The sequence below is a fragment of the Octopus bimaculoides genome, chromosome 4, assembly GCF_046866305.1.
Source record: "Octopus bimaculoides isolate indiv1 chromosome 4, ASM4686630v1, whole genome shotgun sequence".
NCBI lineage: Eukaryota > Metazoa > Mollusca > Cephalopoda > Octopoda > Octopodidae > Octopus > Octopus bimaculoides.
The window spans coordinates 11,781,499-11,800,852 of record NC_142931.1 but is presented as its reverse complement, the minus strand read 5'-3'; the positions used below and the strand labels follow the sequence as shown (position 1 = coordinate 11,800,852).

Here is a 19,354-nt window from a genome sequence, read left to right as displayed (position 1 = left end):
TGATTAGCAGATTCATTAATAGCAATACAAACACATTATGTTAAATATATTTAGTTTTGTTATAGTTGCTGAGGTTGTAATCATACAATGGAAGTCATACAGTCAGTCAACTAAGTCAATCGTACACAGACCACAGTGAAAATAAATATTCTAAAACACTGCTTATCAAGGATTGAACAAACATATCCAGCTTATGGGCACCCAAAATGCAACATGTCATGCATGTTAATTGAAACAACAGTATAGTAATATTTACTCTTCAAAATTATTGAATGTGGAATTAAAAATGCTCTCACAATCAGAAATGTTGATTTAAAGTAAATTAAATGCACTTATAATACTATTTTTAATGAAATGCCAAGTAATATTTGACAATGATTCTAAAATTTTTGTTTTCACCAAGGTTTTGCGATCGACCATACAACCCCTATTGCATGGCTGCAATCATAACCAAATTCTTTGTTGTCTTTGTAAGTTTTAATGTAAAACTGATAAGGGGATAACTTTATAAAACAAACCTGTCTTCTAAAGTCACATCTAACAAGAGATGGTCAAGTTGAGGTAAGTGTAGTTAATATGGAACTTGTTGGGTTAGAGGTTAGTGTATTGGAAACTAAACGGGACCAGAGTGGCAGTTTGCAAACTAGTTTTAAGGTACAAAGGAACAATATAGATATTATGTAGGGACTAGAGCAATGGATGGAGTTGTTTAGACAGAGAAGTCAGTAATTTCTAAAGATCAGAGTATACTATAACAATAGACAAAAGAGGGATACGACAAATGACAATGGACTAGCAACTGAGTCTAAACTAATTTTGTGTTTATACCTTAAACATCTTGTTAAATAGGAAAAAATTAGAATTGGAAAAAGAAATTTTACTCCAATAATTGTGGCATTTGGATCAATATGGATTTTCAGAAATAATTTTAAATGTAGGCATGGCTGTGTGATTAAGAAATTCATTTCTCAACCACGTGGGTTTGGATTCAGTCCCACTGTACAGCAACTTGGGCCAGTGTCTTCTACTACTGACCCTGGTAGAACAATACCTTGCAAGTGTGTCATTTCATGCGAATGTTTTCAATCTGCAGTGAGTTATGTTACACATGTTGATATCACTGTTTGAAGTTGGTATGAAACTACTGAAGTTTGTTTCAAATTCCTCTAGATTTAAAATTCCATTACTTGGAAAACAGGTAAGGGCATCCAGCCATAAAAATCCTACCTCAAGTACCTCCCTGCCTAACCCTTGTTAGCATAGAAAAACTGACATCAAGCAAACAAACTAATACTTCATGGTGGAAGTTATCAAAAAAGTTATTTAAAATATCAATCAATAGCTATTCTTTACATAGTGCTACCATCTTCTGTCACTGACTTAATCCTTTAGTATTCAAACTGACCACATCCGGTCCAAACAGTCTACATGGTTTATGTTCAAACTGACTAGATTCAGCCTCTCACACCAATCCTACAATATCATTCTAAAAATATACAATTACATCATTGAAATCTCAAAGGTATGGAATAATGCATGATTAACTGAAAACAATGTGAATAAGTGGCATTACATTTGACAAAGTAATCTGAATGCTAAAGGGTTAAACCTTAATACACTGCTCCTGTTTACTATGTAATAACAAGAACTTGGCCATATTTTTACAATATGCTCTTTTGTATTTATTCTTGTGGTGAGGAAGGCTCCAAGTCACATCAAGAGTTTCTTTAGTCCTGCTATCCACAATAAACATGTTTATGCACTGTTACACAAATCCAGCAATATAGTGTAGTAAGAAACACTGTTTAAAATATCAGGGTTTTGTTTGCACAGTGTGCAGCAGATGTAGACCAGAGAAAATGAAATCAGGGCAGACTTGAGAACTTTGTATCATATTGAAAAAAAACACACGCTTTAAACTGTGGCATACTGCATTTTGAACCTATTTAACCCATACCAGCATGGACAAAAAAGACAAAACATCTGTTAACAGAAAGGAGATGGCAGCTCCACTGATGTTACAATAAACTGTACTAAGTTCTTTTTCACACTCGCTCTGCCAGCATTGTTGATATTAAGATTATATGAATATCACTAAGACACACCAACTGCATTAGCTTGGCAGGCATAAATTATTCTAAAAGAATAAAGAGTATGCACTGGTGTTAGTGATTTATCTAATACAGACAGGTGTGAAATTACAGGAATATGAACCAACACAATATGAGAGGCAATACTGCATTTTAAATTATACTAAAAGCCCAACAAGATTATTGCTCAGTTAATTTAACAAATTAAAATAGGACATATATAAATGTTTGCTACAATACTACTACTTCTAATACTAACAGAACCTCTAAGGAACTGTGACTATTTTAAAACAGACTAAGTCTATATTTGCAACATATCTATTATCAATGGTTAATGAATCAAGCTTAGATGTCATTTCATCAATGAAATGTATCTTTTTACATGCATAGAAAATTTACAAATTGATTCTGCAGCAAATAGAAAAGGTGAAGAAAATTCAAAACATCAATCAAAAGGAAAGTAACTTACAAAATTCTCTGTTTTTCCAATTCAGCTTTCTTTTCCTCCTCTTCCCGACGTTTAGCACGAATAATAAGATCTTCATCACTACTTGAACTACTAGAAGAATATGATCGCCGCCTGTAAATATAAACAAACACTTAGAATAACATTTTGAAAGGTGAAAAATATTAGAAATATCCACAATATCATACCTTTAATTAAATACAATATTCTGTAATTAATAGAATGTTACATAACCTTTACCTAAAATTAGTATCTACCACAACACACTTCAATAGTTTCTGGTTTGAATGTTTGGTTGGAGCAAAAAAGAAATACCTTAGGACTGACATTTACATCCAATGAGATAGGTCTATAAATCACATCAATGATCCTCAATGGGGGGAGGGTTACCAGTACAAATAGGGGTTGGACAGGGGTCTGTAGAAAGGCATATCAACACTCCCCTTGATCCTGTGCCCTATCATCTGCAGTTACCCAATCTCACTATTTTTCCCCATATTTTTCTCCAGTACTAAGTACCTACAGCTATAGGTACATCTAACTCACTTAACACATATCCAGTGCACTGGTCTTCTGCACTTATTCAGCTGAGGCCTTTCATGCCTAGCTCTCAATTCACATGTTCTTTGAATTCCTTACAAGTTAATGTTGTACATGCAGTAGGTCATATTTAATAGACCTCTCTCAAGCTTCTACAGCTCCACAACATTCAATGCCAATATTTCACAACCAATTATTATTGTTGTCTGCCTTTTCCCAAAAGAGAGGAACCTCTTTTGTCATTTTCTTCCAGCTATTTCTTACTGACACTAAAGTTACCTCCAACACTAAACAGATCACACAGATAACATGCTGTTAATCCCTCAAGTGAGCCAGCCCAGCAATACTAGGAATTCACCTTACAAGTACTCATTCTACCACCTGTATGTCTAAGCCTTGTATCTCTGACAGATTGTCAGAGATCCTAGTGTTTACCTACTGCATGCACCGGTCGTTACATTTTTTACTAACTCATTTCCTACATGCTAGTCCGACAGACTTCTGATTTAAAGGTGCTTCGGATGATAACATTCACTTTCCGTGCTGGCATGGGTTGAATGGTTTGACAAGAGCTGGCTAGGCAGAATACCGCACCAGGCTTCAGTGTCTGGTCTGGCATGGTTTCTATGGCTGGATGCCCTTCCTAACACCAACCAGCCAGCAATGTACTGAGTACTTTTTACATGGCACCAGCACAGGTAAGGTCAGTTTTGGCATGGTTTTTATAGCTGGATGCCCTTCCAAATGCCAACCACTTTACAGTGTGGACTGGATGCTTTTTACATGGCACCAGCACTGGCAGAGTCACTAAGTAACCTGCAAAAAAAGACCCTTTGAAAGGGCATTGGAGGAGGTGATCTTGTGCCAGATGATGAAAGGTTAAAGTTTGACAGAGAGAAAGAAACAGGTGTTTTACTGCAGAGAAGATACATGGTTACCCGGAGAGAGAGAGAGAGAGAGAGAGATCAAGTATGAGGACAGAAACAGGTAAGTTGTAGAGATACATGGTTACCCACTCAGAGGGAGAGAGAGAATGGAAGAGAGCGAGAGAGCAGGAGAGAGACGGTGGCAAAGTGCCAGGGCATACTCGCAAGAAACAGGGAACAAAATATAAATGGGATTTATATTTTGAGCAATTTTCAGATACATTATACCTAGGACTACCTAGGTATATGATCTTCCCTTTTGAAAATGGTAGAGTGTTAACTGAAGGGGATTTTACTGCTATTTCTGGCAAGTTAGACAACTCTCTTGAGGCTGAATATCAGCAGAAACATTTGTTATCATTCATCTTACTCCTTACTAATGTAAATAAGTTTACCTTTTATTTATATGTTAACAGTTAAACAACTATCAATTTAGATCTCCTGAGACAACTGAGCATGTCTAACATTACAATTAAATCTAACAGTGTTACCATATACTCTCTTTCCTGTGAAGAGAAAGATAGGATGGCTTTGTTATGAAAAACAACAGCAGCTTTTTAACTACACACCTTATGCTTATTGCCAACTCTCCCTCTTCAAATGTAGTTGCATTTACAGGATATTGAAACATCTGTCAGTTATACATCAAGTGACTCTATACTGTCATCATAAGTCCACCTTTAATCCTTCCACATCTCTTACAAATCAATTTTAGATCTAATGCAATATAGTTTGTTACAATGCAACTAATACACTTCACATGCAAGAAGTTTACTGAAATACGTCAAACTATCTCTACTCTGTAATTAAGAAAAATATCTTTTTAAACAAAAAATGGTACCTGACAAATGATTTTCATACAATTATGGTTACAGGTTCAGGCATGCTTATGTGGTTAGGAAACTTGCTTGGCAACTCTGGTTTCAGGTTCAGTCCCACTATGCAGCACCTAGGGCAAGTATCCTTCTACTATAGTTCAGGGCTGACTAATACCTTGTGGGTGGATTTAGTTGACAGAAGCTATGGAAGCTTGGTGCATGTGTGTGTCTTTTATTTTTTGCTTGTTCCAGTCATTAGACTGCAGCCATGCTGGAGTACCACTTTGAAGAATATTAGTCATACAAATCAATCCCAGCATTTCACCAGTTGTCAAACAGTGGCGAGTGACAAACACACACACACACACACACACAGATACAAAAACAGGCTACTTTCAGCTTGTGTCTACCAGATCCACTCACAAAGCTTTGGCCAGCCTGAGGCTATAGCTGAAGATACTTGCCCAAGGAACCATGCAGTGTGTGTGTGTGTTGTCTGTTTCCCAGCCATTGCTTGACAACAGCAATGGCTTGTTTACACTCCTATAACTTAGCAGTTCCGCAAAAGATACTAGTACAGTAAGTACCAAACTTTAAAAAATAAAACAATTGGAGCTGATATGTCCAATGACGGAAACAGGTAAAAGATACCTTTTATTGATGGCATTATCAATTATTTTTCTTTTACTAACAGTAAAAACCCAATTTTTAAATCATACATTTGTACTGGGTTTCAAGAATACTGACATACTTTTGAATTTCTATTTTAAAACACATTTTTGCAATTGATTAATTAATGCCACATATGTATGAAATTAAATATATTATATGACATATTTATAATCAATAAAATTTCTCCCTCTCTCACTTTTTGTTTTGTTGTATCATAAAAGAAAAAAGCCATATCACAAAAAGATATGAATTTTATAGGGATTCGTTAATGTCTGGCACAAGACAATATTAACTGACAGAGTAGGGTAAGTTTGAATAGCAGTCCAGGCTGAAAACTCAAAGGGGCAAAATTCATTAAAGAATCAATAGTAAGATAAAGGGACAGAAATAATTATAGCACATAAGTATTTATGGATAGTAGAATTCACGATCAAGTAAATGGAGTTTAAGATGTCAAGAGATGCAATATTTCAATGTGAAACATTTATAACTTAAAGAAGTAAACAACTGTGAGAGACTGAAATATTTCTTGGTTATTATAAAAATTTTGTCTTAACAAGGCTAAAAATAGAAATTGGTGCAAGTTTATATTTGAGACTTAAAATTTTGTTATATTTCTGTTGAAATATACTGCCTTTCTTTTAATTAATTTTTAACATAATGGAGAATTTACTCAAATTACTTTGTCATTATTAAGCTGTTGTTTTGAGAATAATTTTACATGAAAGTTTGGTGGAAGGCCTTATTTTAGATCCCTGCAAAAAAAAGTTTGTATCATAAAGCCAAGGGCTGTTTTGGGCAGGTTGGTATCAAAAGGATTAATCCATAGGATAAAAAAGCAGTTTACTAGCATAGGAAGTTAAGTCAAATATAATACTGTTGAGCTTTGTGACTAAACTGTATATAGGGCCATACACAGTTGAAAATTTAATGATTAATACAAGCAAGACCTGGTAGTGATTTTTCAATCTTTAACTCTTCAGCATTTAAACCAGCAATATCCAGCCCAAATATTTATTCTACCTGTTCTATGTTCAAACCAGCCAGATCTGGTCTCATACCTACCCTACAATGTCAATCTAAATATAAACAATCACATCATCAAAATCTTGAAACTATGAGACAATGTAGGATTAATACAAAACAAATGTGAATAAATAAACATTACATTTGAAACAGTAACCTAATCTGATGCTACTGAGTTAAACAGGGCTCAACTACGCCTTCCCTAATAAGATCACATTAAGCAAAAAAAAAGGTTGCTTCATAAACCCCATAAAAGGTTTTAATTTATATTTCACAAACATGCTTTGCTTAGATTTGACTTTCTTATTATATCATCAGTCCAATTCTTAGGAGCTGCAATTATGTCACTCCCACTTTAAATACGTCTGTCACAACTTTCTTTTAAGCAAAACTTGCATTAATCACTTTGTCTAATCAGTGGTGATTAGATGTATATCAAGACTTCTATAAGGCTGAGAATACTAAATGTAGCAGTAGTTTAATCAGAAAGATAAGACATCAAATAGACACCATCTGAAATGATTTATTGAAGATGATAAATACATTCTCTTAAGTGTAAATAGATAGATTTATTTAGATAATAGAATTCTACTGTTTTACACCCACATATCTTTGCTGGCAGTGAGTGGAATGGTTTTGTTTGAAGCAATTGTTTTTACAGCTGGCTGCCAATTATAAAATATTTATCAAGTAGTTTAATTTGAGCTGAAGTTGAGCTAGCAAAAACTTGGTGTCTAGGTAGGTTGTTATTTGAGTGGTACAAGCTTTGGTAACTGCTCTGTTGAAAACTGAAGAATTCTCTTACGAAGTATAGACTATTTAACATGTCTCAGAAGATGGTGCACAGGCATGAAATAGAGCTATCAAAGAAAGAGTATTAAAGAGTTTAGGAAATTAAGGTATTATTCCACTGGATGCAGAATAATAACTTGAGATAATTTAAATGCAGAAGTAGATAATGTTTCGGTTTAGAATAGTTGCTGGTGCCACATAATTGACATCTGTGACAGTGACATAAAAAGCACCTTCCAAGCATTGGGCCTCATGGAGGCAAAGTAGCTGATGCTGGTGACACATGAACACCTCCTTTCAAGCGTTGGGCCTCACAGAGACAATGACTGAGACATTTGGCATTATGTCATGCTTGAGAAGACCCATCAAGCCAAGTAAAATCACAGTTGTGGCAGATACTGGTGTCCCACAAATAGCACCTGTGCTGGTGGTTCGTAAAAGCACCCATTACACTCTTAGAGTGGTCGGCGTTAGAATGGACATCCAGCTGTAGAAACGATGCCAAATCAGAGTGGAGTCTGGTGCAGCTTGCCAGCCCTGGTCAAACTGTCCAACCCATGCCAGCATGGACAACGGATGTTAAATGATGATGATGGATGTTGTATGTACTATCATAATAAGCAATCAGAAAAGAAGTGTTGGATGTAAAGTATTGTAGAATTGGTGACAATTTCAAAATAAAAGTAGTAACTAGATCAAAACTTAGATGGTTAGATAGAAGACACGTAATTAACACAAATAAGACATGAATCCAACATTGCAGAGAAAACAAGAAATAATTCAAATTCCATCTCAACTTTTTTAAAATACTGACTTCTTACATTTATTATCATTACTGATATAACATTGGCTTGCCAGTCCCCAGTCAAACCGTCCAACCCATGCCAGCATGGAAAGCAGACGTTAAACGAAGATGATGATGATGATGAATGCTCCTATAAAATATAATTGTTATCAATTATCATAATCGTCATCATTCAGAAAACCATATTCCATGCAGGCAAGGCTTGGATGGTTTGATAGGATCCAACAGCTCAGAGGACTGCATTGAGCTCCCATGTCTGCTTCGACACGGTTTTTGCAGTTGGAAGCCTTTCTTAATGCCAACCACTTTACAGAGTGCACTGGATGCTTTTTTTTTTTTGTGTTACCAGCACTAGTGAGGTCACCAAGTAGCTCACAAGACAAAACCCTTTGGTTGAAAGGGGTGTACTTTTGAAGGAGGTGGCTTTATGCCAGGTGTTGAGAAGCAATAGTATGATACAGCAGAGCTCTGCAACCTTTTTTCACTTGCAGTACAGTTAATATTGTTTTCAAAGTTCAGTGACACACCTGAGTTAAAAATATAACTAAAAGTATAGGGAAAAAATATATTCAGGTTACACTGTGGCACATCTAACATCATCTTATGGCACATCAGTGAGCTGCAGCATACCAGCTGCAGAGCACTGTGATAGAAGGATAGGAACAGGTGTTTTGCAGTAGATGAGATACATCTAAAAGACAAGCTGAAAAAGGAGAAAGGATGGTGGTGATAAGGTGTCTGGGTGTACCTTTAAAGAAAAAGAGGGTGAATGTAAGATGGATAGGGACTGGGGAACAGGTATTGTTTGCTTGTAGTCCACACTAAAACCATGTCTGAGCTTCTTGACATGTTGTACACCTTTATAAATAAAAGGCTTGTCCATATGGTGTCATTTGTTTCTAGTTCTCCATATAAACATGCCTGGGCTGCTTGTTGCTCGATTGACTGGGAGATTACAACACCACTTGAAAAATAGTGTGGGTTGGCAACAAGAAGAGCATCCAGCCAAAGAAAATTCTGCTCCAACATACTCTGATTAGACTCATACAAGCATGAAAAAATAGATGTTAAAACCATAACAGTCTCTCTCTTTCACTTTCTCACTATATACACACAGCTACCTTTTAAAGTATAAATATAAATGAAACTAATATTCAAGTAAACACTATATTCACTGATATAGAGTCTAAATTAAAACATTAATCATTACTTCTCACAACACATCAATATATTCTTCTTGTATTCATATTTATAACCAATCTGTGCTGACATCCCAACGCACCACTAACCTATATTCTACAGATTATTTCATGTTCTTAATTTTCTATTCCAAAATTATGCACTGAGGCTACAAGTTAATATCCAAAACAACTTAAAATAGAAAGTTATTTCAACACCTGAAAATGCTATATTGGCCAATATCAATTTTTTTTTTTTTAAAGATTCTGCAAGATAATATCTTCAATAATCTTTATCCATTCTCATTTTAGTTACAAGGCCTAACTTCCTAATCTCCAAGCTAATCATCTTGCCTCGAAACTTCACTGCTCTATGAATGAAAGTACTGTTTCATTGAATAGACACATTCCAATCTTGGCAGGTTCATATCAATAACATAATCTCTCTAATACCTCTAATACTCAGACAACAGGTCATAAATAGCTGCTTCTTCTCCAGTTAGCATAGCTTTTAGTGTTACTGCTTCGCATGGTTGCATCACAACTTTTCTGATAAAAACATTATATAGTTTAATATTTATACAAAAACAAAAAAGCATTAGTTTCCAAATATTTCATGCTACAAAATGATGGCTCTAACAGCAGTAAGTTACCTAAGAACATAATGTATTTCGTTTAATAAATCATCTCACAAATGTATAATTAATTGTTCACGAGGCCCAATGTATTTTAAATTATTGAACTGATAAAACTGTTAGTTTAGCAATAGCTCAGCTACATCTAATGGATGTCTGTTCTCTTCATCATCATTTAATGTATGTTTTCCATGCTGGCATGGGTTGGACAATTTGACTGAAAACTGGTAAGCTGCACCAGGTTCCGATTTGAGTTGGTAAGGTTTCTCCAGCTGGATGCCTTTCCTAATGCCAACCATTCCGAGAGGGTAGTGGGTGTTTTTTACATTGTCACCAGCATGGATGCCATTGATCTGACACTGGCCACTCACTTGGCTTGACAGGTCTACACAAGCACAGTATATTGTCAAAGGTCTTGATCATTCCACAAAGAACAAACTAACACCATGTTCTCAAACTTAACCCCATTCAATTCTCTAAATTTCTCACTTGGAAAGTTTCCTGAAATATGTTTTTCAAGAATTGTATGTTTTAACAATTCATCCTAATCTTTGAAATCTACAAAAACTTAATATCAAAATCAGCACACTTCAACATTTTGTCCCTCACATTATCATAAATTGGCTGAATCAACAGACCGGTATGTCTTCATACAATCTAATTCTTCATTTAATTTCTGTGATTCAAAAGTCTGAGTTTCCTCAAAACTACCATCTACATTCACTATAAGCTGCCACAACATTATTCACTGTCTTACATATACCTACCTAAAGGTAACCATTGCATGCCAAAACCAATATCTCAAATTCAATTGTTTTCTAATATCTCAAACAAAAAATATTTTACTGTGAATGTGTGCACTTTGCAACCACATTGTTTTGGGTTCAATCCCTACATGGCACTTTGGGAAAATGTCTACTACTATGGCCTCATGCTGACCAGTACGTTCTGAATAAAATTTGGAAGACAGAAATTGCAAAGAAACATGTTATAGGTATATGTATGTGTGAGTCTATCGCCATGTGTCTTCACATTCAGTGTTTTACATCCTGCAATTTAGAGAGTGGAGATGAACTGTAAAATATTTCTGTAGAGCCAGGTCAATCTCTTGGATTGTAAGTATAGATCAACAGAATTTACTCCAACAAACATTCCATTGATAATATGTTCCAAGGTTCAGTTACACCCCACCCTACATAAACCTACCTATTGTCACTTCTAACAACATACACTCCTTAGTCTTCAGTACAATACTCCATGATGACAAGCATATACAGCTGAATCCATGATAAGCCATCTTGAAAACATCCTTCAACAAGAGCATAAGTTTATCTTTCAACAGACCCTGCAGTTTCCACACATATCAAGAGCCTCACATTTTCTAGATTAGCACCTCTACAAATGCTAAGTTTTGTGAATGCTGAAAACTTCTTATAACAACCTCATATATACATATATACCATGCCTCACAAAAACTAGGTTTCTTATTTGGAGCTAAGAAGTACTTCAGCCATTATCAGTTGCTGATTCTTTGTAAAGCTTAAAACCCATGTCAGAGTAAAGTTCATCATATATTTAGGACAGCACTGCTGTCACACACACACAGATATCTTAAGATGTCCATGTACATTAAAAAGGCCAGTAAGCTTTATTAGCAAAGTTACTGTCATTGATATGCTCCATCCACAAAATCATAGTTATGTTGTGCCCTCTTCCCGATATAGTTACATTAATGTCCCCTGCTCTTCTGAAATAACCAACTGCAAATACCATAAGTACAACTCTTCCATCCGACACTTCAACGGCTTGGCCAATTCACCACGCAGGATGGCTATTTGTTTTTTCAACCTCCAAAGTTGACATCAGCAGGATTTGAACAAGAGTTGAAACAAATACTGTGGAGCAATCAATCCAAAGATCTAATGACTCTGCCAAATTGCTAATTAGAGTATCTTTGTACCAGAAAGGAGAAAAAAGTGACAAATGGTTAGAGATGGGTGTAACCAACTCTCCATCTATATTCTAATGAACTCATCCACCCACACTTCCCATTCTTTGTTCATATTCTCCTCTTTTTGCACCTTGAGAGCATGCTGACATCTCATCACAACCCTCATTGCCTTCTTTCCAGCAACCCTCATTCTCTCTTATATAATAAAAGGTAGCTACATATCTCCTCTACAGCAAGGCACCTCCGCTTGTTCCTCTTTTACTACAACCCCACTCGATGGTCTTTTCTTTAATTACTCAGCGATAATACTAATGCCTCTGCCACTAAAACAACACCCAATACACTCTGTAAAGTGATTAGCATTAGGAAGGCCACCCAGCCATAGAAACAATGCCAAAACAGGCATTGAAATGCAACACAATTCTCTGGCTCACTGGATCTTGTTGAACTGTTTAATCTATTCTAGGATGGAAGACAGACATTAAATGTTGATATAAGGACTTGCACCTTTGGCTTTCTTTCTACTTGGATAAATTGAATGACTGGGGCAGTGAGATTAACAGTTCTGTTACTAGTATTTGCACACATATGAAGTCCTGATCATCCCTGTACATTATTTATTAATACAAATATACTAAAACGACAGCTACAGAGTGATTTAATCTTATTTAGCAGTTAATATATCATCCATCTGGTTAGTCTCTATTAATAAACAGCAATTAAAATGTTACTGAAAGGCTATAGAAATTCAACTTACTGAAAATTCTCAAACATGCTTATATGTTTTGACAACCTTCTGAGTTGCACAACAAAGCAATTAGTCAATAACAAAGGATTATACTTGACTAAAAAGATAAACAACACCATATATGTATAGCCTCTAAATACAAGTAGTGTATAAAAAAAAATCATTCAATCCTACTTAACTAATTAACTGATAGTTGTATGAACAACTGCACTGCTAACATTTTAATGAGGAAAATTATCTTACATTATCATATACTAGACATATCCATTAAAAAGGTACTATTGTGGCCTGCTCATTCTTTCTCTCACATTTATATCATCATCATTTAACGTCCACTTTTTCATGCTTGCATGGGTCAGACGGAATTTACTGAGGCAGATTTTCTATTGTCGAATGCCTTTCACCTGTTTCCAAGCAGGATAGTAATGGCGATCGCCGTAATATTTTCCCATTACTTGACATATTTTTCACAGAATGGAAACAATGTCACTTGTATGACAATGATGTTCATTTACAACTATCACGTGATATCTGGATATGGATACACACAAGCAGACACATATAAATACAAGGCGGGCTTCTTTCAGTTTCCGTATACCAAATCCACTCGTACGGCTTTGGTCGGATCGGGTTAACGCCAAAACCAGAGTTGGGAAGCAAGACTTCTTAACCAAACAGCCACGCCTGCGCCTAGATAAATTGAAGCTGATGTAGCAGATAAATTGACGAAGACATAAATATGGGCTAATTCTTCAAAGAAAAAGTAAATACACTTCGTATTTACATACAACTTGGGAATAAAAAATTGACAGACTCTCTAGAATAGTCTTAAGGCTACAGACGATTTGAAGATCCATAATCAAAAATGCGATCGATCGCAGATCAAATATAACTACCGTGTTTACTCGACTAAATTGCTATGTCGAATACGATGTGCCTAACTTTTATTTTTATCTGCAAAAAAAAAAAAAGAAAAAGTTACAATTTTATTCTCTTTGTACACTCGTATAATTATACCATCCAATTTTCTCGAATTATACACGAGTGCGTTTGTGTGTAATTATTTAGCGTCTGTTTTGAGTGCGTAGTGTTCATAAATGCACAAATAATTTTTACGTATTAATGTAGGAAACGTGACGGATCAATGTCACTAACGTTGTAAGGAAGGGCATGACTGACACAGTCGAATTAACAAAATTGGGCTTTGTGTTTTGTACGAAATGAATGTCCCTGCATATCGTTTGAAGGAGAACAATAACTGGTGTCTCCTCAGTTCACACATTAACACACTAACACTGTGTACTTATGTCTACGTGTACACACAACACGGACTAAGATGTTGCACACATCACTGGTTCGACGTTACCACCGTCAAAATGGGTTTTACATTGTCGTTTGACCTGGTAAAAACATGAGTCAAATCATCACCAATTCATACCCCACCCTAACAAAATGAAATGACATGGACATACTAAAAGACGAATGGTCACAGATGAAGTGTCTTTGATTAAAATTTTGCTAGATAAGAGCATGCCTAGGGCTAAGGAACAACTACCGTATAGAATTTAACTTCAGGAATCATACAGAGAAGAGAGGGGATAACAAGAAATACTGGGGGAGGGGGTTAAACCGAAAATGCATTTCGTACACACACATGCATATATGTACACAGATAATAGATATTCTCTAATGACGAACTCTAGCTTTATTCAATGAGACAATGGACAAAGCTGAGGTAAAAATTTAAAATAATAAAATCTAAGATAGCTCCACCACCTTCAGTCTTAGTTTGTTCTACACAAAGATCTTCGAAGCCTAATCCATTAAAACTCCTTGATCTTAATGGCTTTACTGACCCCATTCCAAGAAATCAATGATTCTCTTTATCTTGAAGAACATCAGTACTGTGTTAATGTAATTGAGAAATGTTATACACTTGAGGATGTACTGTTTTAATATATCGATATATCGATCAATCGACAACACACAAAGAACAACAGTTGCAAATGATAAACAGACATCAGAACAAGAGATTCTAAAAAGCCAAATATTAATTCGACATTATGAAAAATAGATTTCCAATACAAAATAATTAGCTAATTAAGTTTTAACAAGGAACCAAATATGTGTGTGTGCGTGTGGTGTGTATCGCTACAATATCACCCCCCCCCCCCGATTGAATAGCGACTTATAAGCAAAATATATTCCAATCGTGGCCATCCCATTTTTTCTGAGTATCTTAAGAGACTATTTTGTTCACTGTACTTTATTTAATACGATAAGTTATGTGAAAGGTTTGGCTGCTGTTTCTCGCCCTGCAAGCTACCACATAGAAGCTGTCTCGCTTGTATCTGTTATAAAATATTATAAGGTGGGACGCTCGTGGTTGGAATGTACTTTTGCTCATAGGTCTTCTTCATAAGCTTAACCATTCCAGTCGTGAACACACTGACTTTTTTCGTTTTTTTAATGCTATCTCCAAGAACTTCATTATCCAGTTTGTGCTTCTACTGTTTGAAGATGGTGAGGTGCGATCTGAGGAAGGATTTGACAGTTATTTCTTGCAAGTCGAACTAGGTTAGAATGCCACTCATTGTTTAGGGTCGAATAACGAGGGAAAGAATTTGGAGGGAATTTTCTAATTTGAACTTGATGCAGTCATTGATGAGATCTATTTATATTTTTAGATTCTCAATATACAACCATCATTCACCTTAATGAAACACTGATTTAATATTTAAAATATACAGGATGATGGCAAAAGTTTGAGAGATTATTAGGAATATACTTTTGACGGGAAAGAAAGATTTTAAAAGTAAATCGAAACAAATACATTTGTAAGAAGCAATTTGTGAAAATAATTCCATTCCCATGTGGTTTATCTCCACAGAATGGCTGTTTAGGGTAAGCTAAGCAGGCTAGCTTGCGAAATTATGTAGAACAAAGCACACATAGATAGAAGCATAGATAAATCTGATGCAGAGGAGGAGAAGAAAGGAAGAGCAACGAACCTGGCAACTCGTTTTCTATCTTTCGACCGAGACCGTTGGACTCTGCTGCTACTGTGATGCCGACTGAGACTATGGATGCGATCTCTGGACGCAGACCGTGAACGTGACCTAGTGCGCCTTTTCTTGTGTTTTGCACGATGTCTCGTCCTGCTTGTTGATCGACTACGACTTCTTGATCGTCCCATTTTCTTCTTAATTTTGTTTCCTTTAATAACGATACTGAAATCTCTCTCTCTCACTCTCTCTCTCTCTACACGACACAAGTAAGCAGCTCCCACGCAGCCGACTTCACCATTTGCAATATGGCGTTGATGTCTACTTGACATGCGCAGCTTTATGATGTCAATCTTTCATCTTCCAGCCATAAATTATTATTTCTGTCACCAACGACAAAATATTATCAAATATTTGTCAAAATAAATAGAGAAAAGAAATAAAACTTCTCAAAAAGAGCAATAATTTTGACAAGAATAAATGCGCGGCGTTCTAAAACGATTATCAATTAGTTATGTCTGTTATGGTAGCTGATAATATGAACATTTCTCTTTTCCTTCCTTTGATACGTATTTTTGTTGTTGAGGGTGGAGTTGGAATTCTTTCAAAAATAAATATTTATTCGCTTGTTAAAATTGTAATTTCAAGTGATCCATGTATTGAAATACAGATAAATGTTTAATCGTATGAATTAATGACGAAATAAAGTAACATTTAAACTGAATCGATTCTTAGATTAATGATTGAATTATTAAAATAACATGTCGGTTATCAACAAAGTAGTATATGTTATATATATATATATATATATATATATATATATATATATATAATATATATATATATATAATATATATATATATATATATATATATATATATATATACACGACGTTCAGATAAAGCTAACGTATATTAAAAGAAACACTAATGCATTTAGAGATACACCAAGAGCTGATGTGTATGTATCCTTAGCAGTTAAACAGTTCGACGTCTATTGGGGATCACTATTTGAGTATCTTCAGGCTTTCGTTAATATCGTCATTTTCCAAACACTCTGATCAACTAAACCCCCGAAACGTTACACATGAAATTGGAATGTCACGAAATCGAGGGGATTCCCAAACAAACAACATAGAATGGTGACAAGGAGAGAAAGACCAAAGGTTACAGATTCTAAATCAAGAGTACCCTTTGAGTACAACGTTTGCTCTCTACTCTTCCTTTTCAATACTAAAAGCCTTCCTGGTTGCAGCTTTTCCAAATGTGAACTATTTGGGAAGAATTCTCATGCTTCATTTTCCAAAAAGACTTGTTTAACTCTAAGGGAAAATATATGGTTTATGACAAAATATCTTCGAAATGTTTTGTTAGATTAATCTCTACCAAAAGAAAGTTAATCTAAAGGGTACATTCCTTTAACTGAAAATGGGTGGGATAAAGTATTTGGTTCTAAAATCTTTCATCCCAAACTTAATCAAAAGACTCACATCAAAAACAATTAAAAGCATTCCAGCAAGAGATTGAGGAGCTGTTCTAAACACCTCAAAACCTCAAACTAAAGTATCATAATGCTTACAGTAGCTTTTTTCATTAACATAGGATACAGCAAAAATAAAAGTGACACCTTCAAGGCAACTGAAACAATTATTTTAAAATTGAAATTGAGCTATAGACTTATGTTTAGCAAGAAGTTGACACAAAAGGATGCCATTCACAAGAAACTGGTTTCTATGCCACAAGTTGATCTTAGGCTACTGTGTGGAAGTGGATAATTGAGTGCAAAGAATATCTTGACAGGATCATATATTCTAAGCGTGCAGAATGTTGCAGTGCTAATTAACCTTGAACTAAATTTTCTTTTATTAATTAAAATCCTGATCAAAATGTCATTACGATATGAATGATAACCTGAAATTCCAGTTGGTAATTAAAGTTATTTTCTACAACAATGTAAACTACAGTGAGGTATCAAAGAAGTGAAAATTAGCTAAGTCCACTTTATGTCTATTATTTATTACATAACAAACTTCAGCTTATTATGAAATATTTGTAGTCTGTGTTTTAATCTGATGCACTTCTTTTGAATTCTTAGCAGAATTAGTTGCTAAACTGTGAATTGTATGGAGACAATCAGCTTGTCAAAATTCCTTTTAAATTTAATATAGGAAGAAATGTGTGACTTGTGATGTTAATCAATACTATTTTATTGAATATAGGTGCAGGCATGGCTGTGTGGTAAGAAACTTGTTTCTCAACCACTTGGCTCTGGGTTCAATCTCACTGAGTGACACCTTTGGCAAGTGTCTTCTGCTATAGCCTCAAGCCGACCAAAGCCTTGTGAGTGGATTTGGTAAACGGAAACTGAAGGAAGCCTGTCATATGTATATATATATATATATATATATATATATATATATATATATATATTGTATGTTTGTGTGTCTGTGTTTGTCCCCCCATTATCGCTTGACAACCGATGGTGGTGTGTTTATGTCCCCGTAACTTAGCGGTTTGGCAAAAGCGACCGATAGAATAAGTACTAGGCTTACAAAGAATAAGTTCTGGGGTGGATTTGCTCGACTAAAGGTGGTGCTCCAGCATGGCTGCAGTCAAATGACTGAAACAAGTAAAAGAGTAAAAGAGTAAGACACCTGATGAAAGCTGGAGGATATATCAGCCGAAATATTGTGTTAACAACAAACAAGATGAGGACAAATATCTGTCAAATGTAAATAATGTGAATAATGTACATAATTCCTCATCTCTTAAATATAGAACTGTATTACATATGTCAATGGTTAACTTTTGTCATTTACATGCTTAGAATAAACAATTTATTTACCCTTCTTGGTGACATATTACTTGTATACATTTGCATATTACATGGTAAAGGAGAAAAATATAGTTGAAGTAGCTGCTTTTAAAATTGCCAACCTATTCTTACAACTGTTTATTGAACTGTAAAATAGGAGAGGTACTTCTCATTTGAAATGCCAACCTTTTAATCAATATACAATCCAGATCAACAACTTAGTTATAAATAAATAAAAGCCCTTTTACAAACAATTTTATTGATGAACTCATTATTTCTATTTATGTTTTATTTATGTTTTATTTTTTTATTTGTTTCAGTCATGCTGGAGCACCATGCTGGGGCACCACCTTAAAGAATTTTTTTAGTCAACTAAATCAACTCCAGTACTTGTTTTTTTTTTTTAAGACTGGGACTTATTGTATCAGTCTCTTTTGCCAAAACGCTAAGTTACAGGAATGTAAATACTCCAACACCAGTTGTCAAGTGGTGGTGGTGGTGGTGGTGGTGGATGGACAAACATAGACAAAATGTCACACACATAGATATATATGTAGAATTACTAATAGGAAATTCCTTACATGTCTACCTAACATGTAAAACTTAGTAATTCCTATTAGCAAATGAAATATGTGTAATGGTGAATAAATAATACAAAAAGATTTTTCAACTTACTTGTTTGTTATACAATAGCTCTGCAAATAATATTTCCATAATACTCAATTTTAACACGTATTCTTAACTAACATGCAGCAGTAACTGATACTACATACTGGATTGTAATAAAGGAATAAGTAGATGTGCTTTAAGAGGAAACAGCTGGGATTTATCCTAACTACCAGCACAATATACAAACACACACACACACATCATGGGCTTCTTTCAGTC

General features: G+C 35.0%; 1 protein-coding gene across 1 annotated transcript in view; it reads right to left on the bottom strand.

The window, feature by feature from the left end:
* Window positions 1-15,975, bottom strand: part of LOC106872184 (arginine and glutamate-rich protein 1) — a 30,538-nt gene extending 14,563 nt beyond the window's left edge. The window contains exons 1-2 of the mRNA XM_014919081.3: window positions 15,659-15,975; window positions 2,560-2,670 (exon numbers count right to left, since the gene is read on the bottom strand). Of these exons, the coding sequence (XP_014774567.2) occupies window positions 2,560-2,670; window positions 15,659-15,843 (296 nt within the window). The 5' untranslated portion in view covers window positions 15,844-15,975. The remainder of the gene's footprint in view (window positions 1-2,559; window positions 2,671-15,658) is intronic.
* Window positions 15,976-19,354: the final 3,379 nt, after the last annotated feature.